The sequence below is a fragment of the Oculina patagonica genome, chromosome 8, assembly GCF_052425735.1.
Source record: "Oculina patagonica isolate OP01 chromosome 8, crgOcupat, whole genome shotgun sequence".
Classification (NCBI taxonomy): Eukaryota; Metazoa; Cnidaria; class Anthozoa; order Scleractinia; family Oculinidae; genus Oculina; species Oculina patagonica.
The window spans coordinates 18,829,649-18,842,744 of NC_135765.1; the positions used below are offsets into that span (position 1 = coordinate 18,829,649).

Consider the following 13,096-nt stretch of genomic DNA (forward strand, 5'->3'; position numbering starts at 1 on the left):
CAGACCGGGGGGAGGGAGGAAAGTGCCCGCGCTGACTTTGAATGTTTATTACTTTTTTAAAGATTCAGCAAAACGCTGCCAAACTTTGTGAGTTATCTAACATTTATCTGGGAAGATTCAGTTTGGTATGATAGGTTGATGTGTCGGGAACTTGACGTTACCACGGCAACAGTATTTTTGACAGACATTTCCCCATTATCTTTAATGCAATTAATTCGCCTTTTTAGGTCTTTTTGCATTTTTTATTGATTTTCAGTACTTTTCAGTAATTTTGGGCGGTTTTCTGACATATTGGAAAATTTTGAAATCCAAGATGGCGGAACCAAGATGGCGTTTGTTTTGACATGCTATATATCCTCAAAGTTTCATAGTGATTGCTTAAGTATTCTGAAAGGTACGGAGGAGGTGAGGGCGAAATCTACCCTCCCCTCCCTGTCTGAAAAGATCCAAGAAAGCCCGGTCTGGACAGGGCTAAAAGCTATCTTATGCCTTCTATGCCTGCCCCAGGAAAAGCATCCCCCCCCCCCCCACACACACACACACACACACACACATTTCTGCTTTGCCTGATCTCTGTTTACTGGGCAAACATTGAACACAACCAATAAGACAAATATGACTATGGACGAAGGTCCATCGCCACTTTTATGAAACATCAAAATTCATGATTTAGTAAAAGGTGAGGGCCAAGAAAACAGAAAAAAATATGGAAAAATGATATAATTAATAATGCAATAACAAGAGGACGAAACATGGGGAGGAAGAAGGAGTTCGAAGCAGTTTTTTCTACAAGTGATAGATCGGGGAGAATGGCAACCACATGGCTTGCTAGGACACGTGACCTTCCAACAACCCTAGAGGGGAGTTGTCAAAACTTTCATTGGCTCCTCACCAAGAACCGATAAAACTCAATTACAGTAACAAAAATACAGGGAGAGAAGACATAAAAATTCTATTTGCAGTCAAATACTTTTTTTGTCGATAATGATAAGCGTGATATTCTGTTTCCTTTAGGTAATAAGTTATGTAGTTTAGTTCACTTGTCATCAAAAGAAACTGACTACTTTTAATGCGAGTTTTTTTATTGTAGTGTACATCAGAAGTAGCTTTACTTTTGCAAAACAAAACAAGAGTCAAGTACATGTACTAAAATCAAGCAGCGATCGAGAAGTGTACAAAACGTTTCCTGATAAAATCGGGGCATCAACAAAACAACATTACGTGTCTGATTGCTATAACTTATTCTGTGTTTAATATTTTAAGCATTAGTACATTTCAATTTATTAAAACACATTACAAGATGCATTACGTCTACAGGAACACTATCTTAACAACAATACTACTTACAATAATACCTCATTACAATAATAATAGCGAGAATATATATGACAGGACCATATAAAAGAAATACCTAAGGCAGTTCAGCTCCGTAAAGACATTTTATTAAAAAGCTTATATCCATCGTACTTACAGACAGTGTAAAAAACCGCTAACATACCAGCTAACACTGGTTACCTAGAGACCCGACATGTATGGAGACTTTGAAAAGTGATATGTTATTTATAAAAATACCAGTGTGATTAAACGTTTTGATATGTACTCTACTTGAACACTTATTTAGTGGCTACATTTTATTTCAAGTATATTTTTTGTTACGTTGCTGGCTTGGATGAACGGGGACGCTTACTCGCCTCGGCCACGGAATACTGTTTGTTGTCTGTTGGCAGACAAATGTGCCTCAAAATATGAGGGCTTATACCCCGGACTTAAAGGTTGCTGCTATTTCTGTTTTTAATAGAGATTTTTCTGATTGAGTTTTACACCCGAGTAAAAGTATAATAAGCTTCTGGTCGTGTCTGCACTACTTGCTATTCAGCCGTAAGATCTTCCATGTTGGCGTACAAGCTGTCGTCATACTCTCCAAGGTTGATGTATGTCTGAAACAAAAAAATATATCACAGGTTAGTTGTGTAATAACTTTTCAGTTTTGAGTGAAGATGATTTTTGTTGGCTGACAGCCTAAGTTCTTCTTAGCTCGTGGCGTAAGCCATACAAAGATAAATTAGTAGCGAAGACAATTAACGCTTCCGCACCAATCGTTTATTATTTTTTCTACTTTGCTAATTTTATGACTGCGCCATCTTGGGAACTGAAATAAATGAAGCTAGCTACTGGAACTAAGATTTTTTTTTCTTCTCATTGAGCCAAGGATGTTGTACGCAACTAGGAAATCTAAGTGGACGTATAAAAAGGTGAATCTGATTACGACTTATATTGAAAATTCCAGTCCATATTTTGTGTCGAGTGTTCCAGGTGCAAAAGAAAAGGTCGAGAACCTTCCTCTGAGTAATACTATACTCTACGCGTTCTTCTTCGCGCTGTTCCCCAACTAACATGTACAGAAGTAGAACATATTATTGGTAAAATATGCCGGATTCTGTAGTGTTTACCTTGTGGTTTCGCTCCATGTCCTTCATCGTTTCTTTTAGTTTAGGAAAGGTTGGTCGATCACTTGGGTTTTGTTCCCAACAATTAAGCATAGTCTGATATCTAATCAACAGAAATAGAATTAAAAACAACCAAAAAAACATTATGTAAAAAGCATAGTTGCGCTATTTTAAAACGATATTAGAGAGCGGCACTCAGTTCATAAATAATCAAATGCGAAAATATGCATCCTATCAGGACATCGAAAACCCAGAACGTTGATATAAACATGTATAACATAAAAGGAAGGTATAGTCTGCGTTCGAGCCTATTGGCCCATCAGGCCGGAGCTTATCCCAGTTTCCAAACCATAAAGCGACGGGAGTATTTTTACTCTCCTCTGTATGAAATGCTCGTCCATTGCAAGGTTACCCCAGCATTAAATTCGCCGGTACCCATTTATACACCTGTGTGGAGAGAGACACTTTAATAGTAAAGTATAGTAAGAACAAGACAACGAGTTCTAAATTGTTTTCATTTTTTGTCATAGCCCGGAAATAAATCGCAAAAGAAATTATTTCATTGAAGTAAGAAAGTGGTACAGGTTAAAAGTGGTTTGTAAAGTGTTTTTATCAATGAAATTAAGAATTGCAACAGCAAAAACAACGACAAAAACTACAGTGTATTTACATTTTGCTATCCACATGTTTTGGCTTTGGCATTCTGAATCCTTCTTGAAGTTTCATGGCGATTTGGCGAGCGTTAATTCCCGGATATGGAGATCCACCTAGATGAGACAATCGAAAGTAAAGTGAACGCTTTTTGATAATAATAATAATAATAATAAATATATTTTTATAGCGCCTATCCAGGCCTGCTCTAGGCGCTTTACAAATGTTTAAAAAAAAAATATATATATATATATATATATATAACAGAAGATGAACAAATCAACTGTACATTTGACTTGGCATTTTATTACTATTTAGTTTCGTACTACACAACCGTGCAGCACTCATCAGATAAAATTGCCAAATGCGAATTTACATCGTTACACTGATTTGAAATGCACATGCGGCCGTTGGAAATATGATAGCTAGAAAAAGTGAACTATTTTACAAAACAATACAATACAAAGTGAAAACTATTGCGTGACAAGAGAAACTTCAAAATTTAGCATTCTTCAGGAGGAATTTGTTTGCGTGTCTACATGATGTCACCAGTTCATTTCGCTTGTTCAGAGAGCCTAGCTCAGGTTTACAAATAATAAAGTACTTCTCCCAGAGGCATAGATTACATCGTTTAGAAGCGGGGTTATATGGGGCAGCTTGCTTTAGAATCCTCCAAGTGACTTTGAACTTCGACTTATTGTCTTTCAAATGCCAGATGTGTTTACTTAGCTCGGTGCTAAACCTTTTGTTTGAATTTGTAAATGAGGTTTTGTGATTTGAGTATCTGGTCTTAAAAGAATTTTCAGTTAGCCCGACGTAGGTTTGGGGAGGGTTGTTGTCGTCTGTCGTGACGGTCGCTTGGTAGATAAGCGATTCTTTGAGGCAGTTTCCGTCCATAGGGCACTCAGCTGGTTTTCGGCAGTTGCATGTTTTAGGCGGCACGATCTTTGAGTGTAAAATGGATTTATTATGGCCGTCGATGTTTTGCTTTAGGTTTGGCATGCAGCTGTAGCTGATTTTAACTGTGTTACGGTTAAAGATCTTATGTAACACATGCTCCTTAGGAAATTCTTCGTCAAGGATCTTGAGGAATGCTTTACCGACGTTGGTGGCTACATTTCTGCTGTACGGGGGGTTGTACCAAATTATCTCCCTCTTTCGGTTCTTTCTTTCTGGGCTTGTAGGTTGGATTGGCGTTTGGGGTGTGAAGGTAAGGTGGTGTGTGTATCCGCTGTTGTTGAGGGCTTTCTGGTAGATTGGCGCTGCTTTATTAAAAGATTCTTCATCGAAAGAAATCTCAGTCAGTCGTCTATTAATAGATTGCGGGATGTTGTCAATAATACGCGGCGGGTGATTAGATTTCTTGTTGACATAGAGCGGGATGTTGTTAGGTTTGTTATATGGCATGTGTTTACCACTGGACAGGTTGAGCGTGACATCAAGGAAGTTTACTATCTTTTTGTTGGCTTCTATCGTGATTTTAAGGCCATGCTTGCCGAAGATGTCGCATAGGTCTTTCTTTATTCTTTCTGTTTGCCGAGGCGACCGTCACGACAGACGACAACAACCCTCCCCAAACCTACGTCGGGCTAACTGAAAATTCTTTTAAGACCAGATACTCAAATCACAAAACCTCATTTACAAATTCAAACAAAAGGTTTAGCACCGAGCTAAGTAAACACATCTGGCATTTGAAAGACAATAAGTCGAAGTTCAAAGTCACTTGGAGGATTCTAAAGCAAGCTGCCCCATATAACCCCGCTTCTAAACGATGTAATCTATGCCTCTGGGAGAAGTACTTTATTATTTGTAAACCTGAGCTAGGCTCTCTGAACAAGCGAAATGAACTGGTGACATCATGTAGACACGCAAACAAATTCCTCCTGAAGAATGCTAAATTTTGAAGTTTCTCTTGTCACGCAATAGTTTTCACTTTGTATTGTATTGTTTTGTAAAATAGTTCACTTTTTCTAGCTATCATATTTCCAACGGCCGCATGTGCATTTCAAATCAGTGTAACGATGTAAATTCGCATTTGGCAATTTTATCTGATGAGTGCTGCACGGTTGTGTAGTACGAAACTAAATAGTAATAAAATGCCAAGTCAAATGTACAGTTGATTTGTTCATCTTCTGTTATAATCACGCTCTAGTTTACTATTGAGCACTCTGAAAGCAGTTCTGCAATTCAACTTGATTATATATATATATATATATATATATATATAATAAAATCAATAAAAATTTTGTTAAAATTAGCTGAAAAAATCTTAAAATTAAAAATTTGCATTAAAAGTAATAAAAAGTAAAAATCGCTAAGAGTAATAAGTTTTAAAAAGAAACGTTTTGAGTTTTGATTTAAAAGAACTTAAATTGTCACACGAGCGGATAAAAACAGGCAAACTGTTCCAAAGTTCAGGCGAGGAAACAGAAAAAGCTCGAGACCCATAGGACTTGAGGTGGAATTTGACAGGGTTGAGACGTGAAGAGTGTGATGATCGGAGGGTTCTTGAAGGTTGGTAGTACGTTAGCAAATCTTGAATGTAGATAGGAGATTGTTGATGGAGAGCTTTGAAGGTAAGTAGCAGAATCTTGAATTTAATGCGTTCAGAAACAGGAAGCCAGTGTAGTTCTTTCAGTATTGGAGTGATGTGGTCGTATTTTCGTGAACAAGTGATAAGTCGAGCAGCGGCGTTCTGAACAGACTGGAGCTTTTTTAAAGCGTACTTCGGCACATTATACAAGAGAGAGTTGCAGTGGTCGAGTTTGGACGATACAAAAGCATGGACCAAGATCTCGGTTGTTTTCGTGGATAAGTATTTCCTTATACGGGAGATGTTGCGAAGATGATAAGAGGCAGATTTACAAATAGAACTGATATGTGGAAGCATAGTCATGGTTCTGTCAAATATCACACCGATGTTTCTGGCAAATTGAGATGGCTGAATTATATCTTGACCAAAACGGATTGGAGGTAGAGACTGCTGCGGATTGTGCTTCGAGTAAAGGTAGAGAAGTTCAGTTTTGTCCTTATTCAGTTTTAGCTTGTTAATAGACATCCACTTGTCAAGATCAGACAAACATTCCTCGATTTTTCCGATTGTATTGGTTAATTCGACATCGTTGTTTGTTGAAAAAGAGATATATAGCTGAGTATCGTCAGCGTAGAAGTGAAAATGCATTTCGTGATGTCGTAGAATGTCAGCCAGTGGTGCAGTATAAAGTAAGTACAGGATAGGCCCTAAGACCGAGCCCTGGGGGACTCCACATTTGAGCTCATGAGACTGCGATTTAGTTCCATCGATTAAGGTAAATTGTGTACGGTTGGTAAGATATGAACGAAACCATTCAAGAGCAGTGCCACAGATTGAAAACTTGGAGTTCAATCTTCCTAGTAGAATGTCGTGATCGACAGTGTCAAAAGCAGCAGATAGATCCAGTAGCAGGAGTATAACACAGTGACGATGATGTACGGTTAATTTTATTATATAAATGATATGTATCTGAACCTACCTATGGTAAGAATCTCGTACAGAAGGACACCATAGCTCCACCTGCGAGAACACAAATATGAGTAACACTTCATTGGTAACAATACAAATTTTATAGGAAAAAGAGGTGGGTGGGGGAGGGGAAAGTGGCGAAAAAACGTTTTTATGACACCTAGTCAAAGGACGCGTTTTGGACCGTCACAGAGAATATTATCTTATCAAAGTAAAGGGGTTGTAAAACCCAGAGAAATAAACAGAATTGTGCTCATGTCTATTTTTTGCCGTGATATGTAAGGATTGAGTAACAACACGAGCTACTTACGTGACCTTCAAAACAATAGCTATAATGAGGTAATGTTAGTTATAGTAATAGTAATCTCTAAAATAGCAATTTTTAATAAAAAATGGACCATTATTTTTCGTCAAGCTTATCCCTGGAAAGTACTTAGCTTCGTAACCATCGACAAGCTATAGTAATTAGTGTCCAACTTCGTCCTTCGTTCTGGTTTCATCGCTTTTCACTGTACTGGGTGGTTAGCATTCCTTTTTTTGTGGCGATCGTGTAAAAAACCTAATGTTACGTCATAAAAAATCTTATTTTGGTATGATGTGCAGGTTATAAGCAAATCATCGAGAAAAGAGATTATTAGTTCTTAGTTGTTCGATTCAGCACTTACACGTCACTTTGTGTTGTGTATGTTCCATATAACAGAGCTTCATAAGCAGTCCACTTGACAGGCAACCGGCCCTGAAAGATAAACAGCCTCACTAATCTTTTTCGTTTTTTCATCAGTATCACATGCTCAATAAACAAAAATTACAACAGATTAAGATAAGTTATTGGGATAGTTCGGGGGAGGGATGGAGAATACCCACCCGACTTTGTTTGGTATAAATATCATCCTGGTGAACATTCCTCGCCATCCCAAAATCTGTCACCTTACACTTCTCTCCTTCACCAACAAGAACATTTCTAGCCGCCAAGTCACGATGGATTATCTGAAAGAAAAAAACCCTTTTTTAAATTGCCGTACTTATTGTTCAATTCGTTTTCCTCTTTTGCTACTATTCTTTGAATTTATGTTATTATATGTTTTTATATATAAAATAATTAAGATAGTACGCGCTCTTATTGGTCAATAGGTGTCACTGGTGTGACGTCACGCTTTCTGTGTTTCCCAGCACAACATCAAAACATTATAAAACTGTCAAAAAGACTTGTAAAGTAATTTCAAGTACAAATATTAAAGACATGGAAAACAATACCAAATTTTGATATGTGTTCCGGCTTTCTCTTCCCATATGAGCCCGAGGAAAAAAGGCAAAAGAAAGAAGAACCACAGCGCTTTGCCTGCCTCGATGATTCTGAGCTAGACGAGCTCGTGGAGGGAGCTCAAGCGAATGACAAAATATTCAACAAAATACACAGTAAACATTTTTCGAAAAAAAAAATTTGCATTTAGGGACTGGTCAATAAGTATCAGGGGGGGTGGGCCGGAGCAATTGGAAAAGTGGTGGCTCAAAAATTTGTGACCCACCCCTTCCGTCTGGCTCAAAACCGACTAACCCACCCCTGACAGGGGGTTGAAAATTACATGACCCACCCCCTTTGCTAAAAAAAAAAATCAAGGGACCTATCATTTCTTTATCATCTGTTAGGGGTTGGAGATTTTTTATTTGACTTCAGCTTTATAAGTGAAATTCCCTACATAGACATTTTCCCTGATGAACACTGCTGTTCCATGTACGTCTTTTTTCCATTTCTTGACACACCAAAGAAGGATGAATTTATCACTTCTCATACTAGCCTTTTGTAAGTTTTCCACATATTTGTGTGTAAAGTCCATGGGGAAATTTAGACACAAACATATGCAAAAAACTGAATCAGTATATGATATTAATTCATAATCAATTATATATTGAAGAGTTCATATTTTTATACAGAAATTAATAACATAAATAAAATACAACCACTGTCCATCATTCATATTTGCAAATTGTTTGAGAAATATATCTTATTAACCACGCGCGAGGGCCGTACTGGGCGAATATCAGCCCGAGGTCTTGACAGTACGGTCCCGAGCAAGCTTGGTTAATAAGAGATTTATTACACGACTAGAAACTTTGTGTAGTGGGAATTGCTACCCGGTAGATGTCGTGGAAAACAATGTGCGGCAGAACTTTTACGCTCGCTATTTATTTCTGTGTTTAAGGTCATTTCATTTTCAAAGCAATAAAAACTCCGAAAAAATCTTGCAAAAAAATCTAGCAAAAATCTTGCGCTAAATCGCGGGGAATTAGCGCGGGATCATCCGGGACAAAACCCGGTCCGATACTTGGAAAATATCGGCCCTCGCGGGACCGGAAATTAAGTAATCTGATTGACTGATTTAGTTATTAGCCCTCGGACCACCTTAGTTGTGTAATAAAAGAGTTTACTGGTATTTAAAGGCCTAAAGCCCAGCGTGAATCTATGCAGGTTGAAGAGAGTCAGGTAAAACTAATGACAATGACACGTATTTTAAGCCATCTAGGGGGGTCAGGGGGTATGCTCCCCCGGGTAAATTTTATATTTGGGCCTTTTGAAATCGCTAGAAATTCATTTAAAACTGCTTACATGGAGAAATTTATCAATTTTATATACTGATGAATACAACTTTTCTTGGAACTATAACAGTTAAAAGTGAGTGAATAAATAAGATGACCCACCCCCTACGTGTAGATCAAAATTACATAACCCACCCCTTTTCGAGGGCTCAAAAACTGATGACCCACCCCCTTTCTGCTCCGGCCCACCCCCCCCCCCCCCCTGTACTTATTGACCAGTCCCTTAAGTACTACAATAAGTACTACAATAAGATTCCCTCACCATTAGAGTTCTCAGTAGCTCAGTCGTTAGAGCGTCCGACTAGTGTACGGAAGGTCGTGGGTTCGAGTCCTATCTGTGAACTCAGAATTTTTTCTGAGTTCATTCTCTCCACACATCAATCTATTATTATCATTTTTGCCAAACGTTCCGTATTTTCCTGCAAGATTTACGTGGAATCGCTTTCATGGACACGGCGTTACTTCCCACAAATTTTTGAACTCTTAAAACACGAATTTTGATTGGTTCATGTGTTGTCAAATGCGCGTTATGAGAAAATCTATTTCAATCAAAAAGGAAAAGGAACCAAATCCTCTTCATTTGTCGAATTATTTTTAAGGAATATTTTATAAAAGCAATAGAGGACTTTTTTCCGTGTTTAAATGGCCTCATCTAAACACTTGGGTGGTTGGGAGAATTCTCGAAAGTTATGCAAACCTTCGACTGCGTCTCGGGTTTGCATAACTGTCTCGAATTCTCCCTACCCCCCTCGTGTTTAGATGAGGCTATGTAAACACGGAAAAAGTCCTCTATTGCTTATATATAGATGTTTACCTTCCTTGACGACAAATAAGTCATCCCATCAGCTATCTGCCATGCAAACCTCATCAACTGCTGTGAAGTCAGATTGGTTTTCGGCTTTCTATCCGGGTTATTAAAATACGTGTCATTGAGCCCACGACTCTTCCTCAAATAACCCAGCAGATCACCGTATGGTACATACTCAATAAGGACCAGTAAGGGATCTAAAATAAGAAAATATAAAGCGGTTGACATATACAGACAAGATTTCAGTGAATTGCAGAGAAAATAGAACTGAACTCACTTTCCGGAATTCGAGCTATCGGGTTGAGGCAGGGACATATTTCGCAGACATTTTTAAAACTAACATCATAAGTATGTATCGTTCATTTTACACCTTCAAAAAAAGGCATTTATTTATATGCGATGGCTGATGGGCGTTCTCGTTTATCGAATACGACGTCTGTTTTAGCTTTATAAATTACGCACAACAGAATATTGTATAAGGGAGCTCCAGTCCTTAATTATTATTAAAGTTACTTTGAATTTACTTTACCAGTTTCTGTTACGCATCCCAACAACTTTATCACATGAGGATGAGGCTTCAGTTTTTTCATCAATTCAAGTTCTGAAAGCAGGTCCTTTCTGTCTGAGTCAGGAGCATTTTCTATTTGGAGCAAATCAATTTAAGAAAAGTATCAGCACATTGCAATCAATCAATCAAATCTGAAAAACGTCACAGTGTCGCTAAACGTTTTTAATGAGATAACCTTTCAACATTTTCACAGCCACAGTCACATCTTGGTTACCATGGAAGTTCTTTGCTGTTGCCTTAGCAACTTGGGAGAAAGCTCCGTTTCCGATATTCTTAATGATATTGACTTGCTCTCGTCTGATCTCCCAGCTTCTTGTTGAAGGATGGAGCGGCATGTAATCACTGCTGTTAGGAATCTCGTAAGTTGTGCTGCTAACTTCATTTGTTTCTATTGACTGAGCATCTGCCTCCTGCTGGACAACAGTTGTCTAGGAATAAACAGTAAAAATTAATGACGACAATTTAATAAGAAATAGTAATTGGTAGATTGGCTTTCTCCCCGAGCCTATACTGAAAGCGAATTTAAAATAAAAACTTACCATTTGAATGGAATCTGTCAAATCTGCCCGTGATAAGGATTTGCTACCACTGAAATTGGAAGATACGATTGTAAGTTTTAAACTGAGTTTAAAAACTCATTGAAATATGCCGATGCAGTATTGTAAATAGTACAACAACAACAATAGCTGTTGCTTTTTATAGCTGTCGTTTAACTAAAGGAGTTTTCCTGGTTTAAATGAGGCAAGCTATAAGTAGATTTGTTATTTTTGTCACCATTGACTGTTGCACTCACCGTTTCGCACGCTTCGGGACTGCTGAAAAACAAAAACGTGTATAGAGATAAAGCAACGAATGGGCTTTTCGATAACAAATATGTTTTTACGTTTTTTGCTTGTTTCTGAACGACACTTGTCGACTGCTGTCGACTCCTGTCATCTTATTCAGCAAAGTGATAAAATTATTGTAAACATTTCAGTTCGCGGGTACCATAGCTTTTTACACGTAAGAGAGGGTTAGCAAATATTTCAGACATTTATCTCGTGTTTTGTACATGCCAGACGCCAACTTGCAACGCCGTTAGGGGATTAGGATATACTACTGTACATAGTACCTTGGGGAGTAGGAAAAGCTCATTTGATTAAAGCGGTCACTACTAGTAAAAACGATCAATGAGAAAAAAAGAGAAACAGTCCATTTCCTCACTCTGTATGTAACACTGAGCGAAGCTTTAGAGTGGTCTCACAAAAAATTTAGTTGGATATCAGACTGAGGATTTTTCTCTCTTGCCTTCGTTTCGGCCTGAGGCTAACATGGCAATGACTGGAGGCCACTCCAGAAAAACCTTTGGCACCCAGGGTATTAGAATGGAACGAGTACATAGTACCTAGGAAAGCTAAAATCAAAGCGGCCTATCAATAGTAACAAGGAACAATTGGGAAAAGGGAAATATTACATGTGCACAGTGGGTATATTAACACTGAGCGAAGCTCCAATGCCGTTCCATAACAAATGCATATGGATGTGGAGATGCCTAATACGGCTTAACAACACTGTTAATTTTTATTTTAGAAAAAATATGTGTAAACAGTGAATACAAAGAATTACCTGGAATTTGACGCCTTCTCCTGCTTATAACACTGATTATAACAATGAGTATAACCAATAAGATTATGATACTGAGATAAACAGCATGAAGAATCTCCACTTCCCTGTCGCATCTAACAACTGTGGGTTATAACATTTAAAATTAGTATTTGTTTCCGCTCTTTACGGTGGCATGCCTGTAAACCAGTAGTTACAGTAGAACCCCGATAACTCGAACTCGGATAACTCGACCAACCCCGCTAACTCGAACAAACTTCCATTTACCTTGGATTTGACCCCACTTTTCAGTCATTTTTACTCGGTTAACTCGAACTCGGATAATTCGAAAACCCCGCTAACTCGAACCAAATTTCGTTTCCCCTGATCAAAATGTGGGTCAAATTTACCCCAATAACTCGAATTCTGGTTCTTTCAACTCGCCACGGATGCCCATTGAAATATTCCATCAGCTCTTCTTGCCGTGTACTTGGATTTAAACACTAAAATGAACACTGCAGCATTAAACATAAATTGAGCAACAAACAGATCGCGTTTTTGACAGTCATTTTCCACTCTTAACATAAAAGCGAGAGTTCCTGACGAGATAAGTTTAATTTGCACTGTACCGAAGTGCAGAAAAATCAGTAAACTATTAATTATTAACATGGCTAATTGAAAATTTAGTCGACCTTGTTCCCCTACAGAGTTCGAGTTATCGGGGTTCTACTGTAATTGCATGACGACTACAAGGATTCATTTATATTAGTAAGTCTAATCCTATATATATATATATTTTTTTATTTTAAAGATAGAAATTTTATATTTTTTAGCCAGTACACTGTTTACCAATAAGCAGTCTTCCTAGTTGAGTCATTAAAAATATGTAGACACTGAATTCTTTAATTACCTGTTTCATTCTGGTTTGTAGTCGACTTAGTGGA

At 37.9% G+C, this 13,096-nt stretch overlaps 3 protein-coding genes across 3 annotated transcripts in view; 1 reads left to right on the forward strand and 2 right to left on the reverse strand.

Moving 5' to 3' along the window:
• LOC144662797 (uncharacterized) overlaps window positions 1-13,096 on the forward strand; it is a 208,514-nt gene that overhangs the window by 94,132 nt on the left and 101,286 nt on the right. The gene's annotated exons all lie outside the window — the stretch shown is intronic.
• LOC144662799 (uncharacterized) overlaps window positions 1,366-13,096 on the reverse strand; it is a 37,991-nt gene continuing 26,260 nt past the window's right edge. Inside the window, exons 8-19 of the mRNA XM_078523734.1 lie at window positions 12,177-12,296; window positions 11,365-11,386; window positions 11,111-11,159; window positions 10,747-10,999; window positions 10,533-10,643; window positions 10,010-10,200; window positions 7,465-7,587; window positions 7,266-7,336; window positions 6,611-6,651; window positions 3,118-3,214; window positions 2,451-2,550; window positions 1,366-1,937 (exon numbers count right to left, since the gene is read on the reverse strand). Of these exons, the coding sequence (XP_078379860.1) occupies window positions 1,869-1,937; window positions 2,451-2,550; window positions 3,118-3,214; window positions 6,611-6,651; window positions 7,266-7,336; window positions 7,465-7,587; window positions 10,010-10,200; window positions 10,533-10,643; window positions 10,747-10,999; window positions 11,111-11,159; window positions 11,365-11,386; window positions 12,177-12,296 (1,247 nt within the window). The 3' untranslated portion in view covers window positions 1,366-1,868. The remainder of the gene's footprint in view (window positions 1,938-2,450; window positions 2,551-3,117; window positions 3,215-6,610; window positions 6,652-7,265; window positions 7,337-7,464; window positions 7,588-10,009; window positions 10,201-10,532; window positions 10,644-10,746; window positions 11,000-11,110; window positions 11,160-11,364; window positions 11,387-12,176; window positions 12,297-13,096) is intronic.
• LOC144663177 (uncharacterized) lies at window positions 4,949-6,279 on the reverse strand. The gene has a single exon (XM_078524104.1). The coding sequence runs from the start codon at window positions 6,277-6,279 to the stop codon at window positions 5,413-5,415; it is 867 nt and encodes a 288-aa protein (XP_078380230.1). The 3' UTR covers window positions 4,949-5,412.

Bases quoted from the DNA above. Each gene is read 5' to 3' on its own strand.
- LOC144663177 (XM_078524104.1), bottom strand. From the start codon at position 6,279: ATGCATTTTCACTTCTACGCTGACGATACTCAGCTATATATCTCTTTT.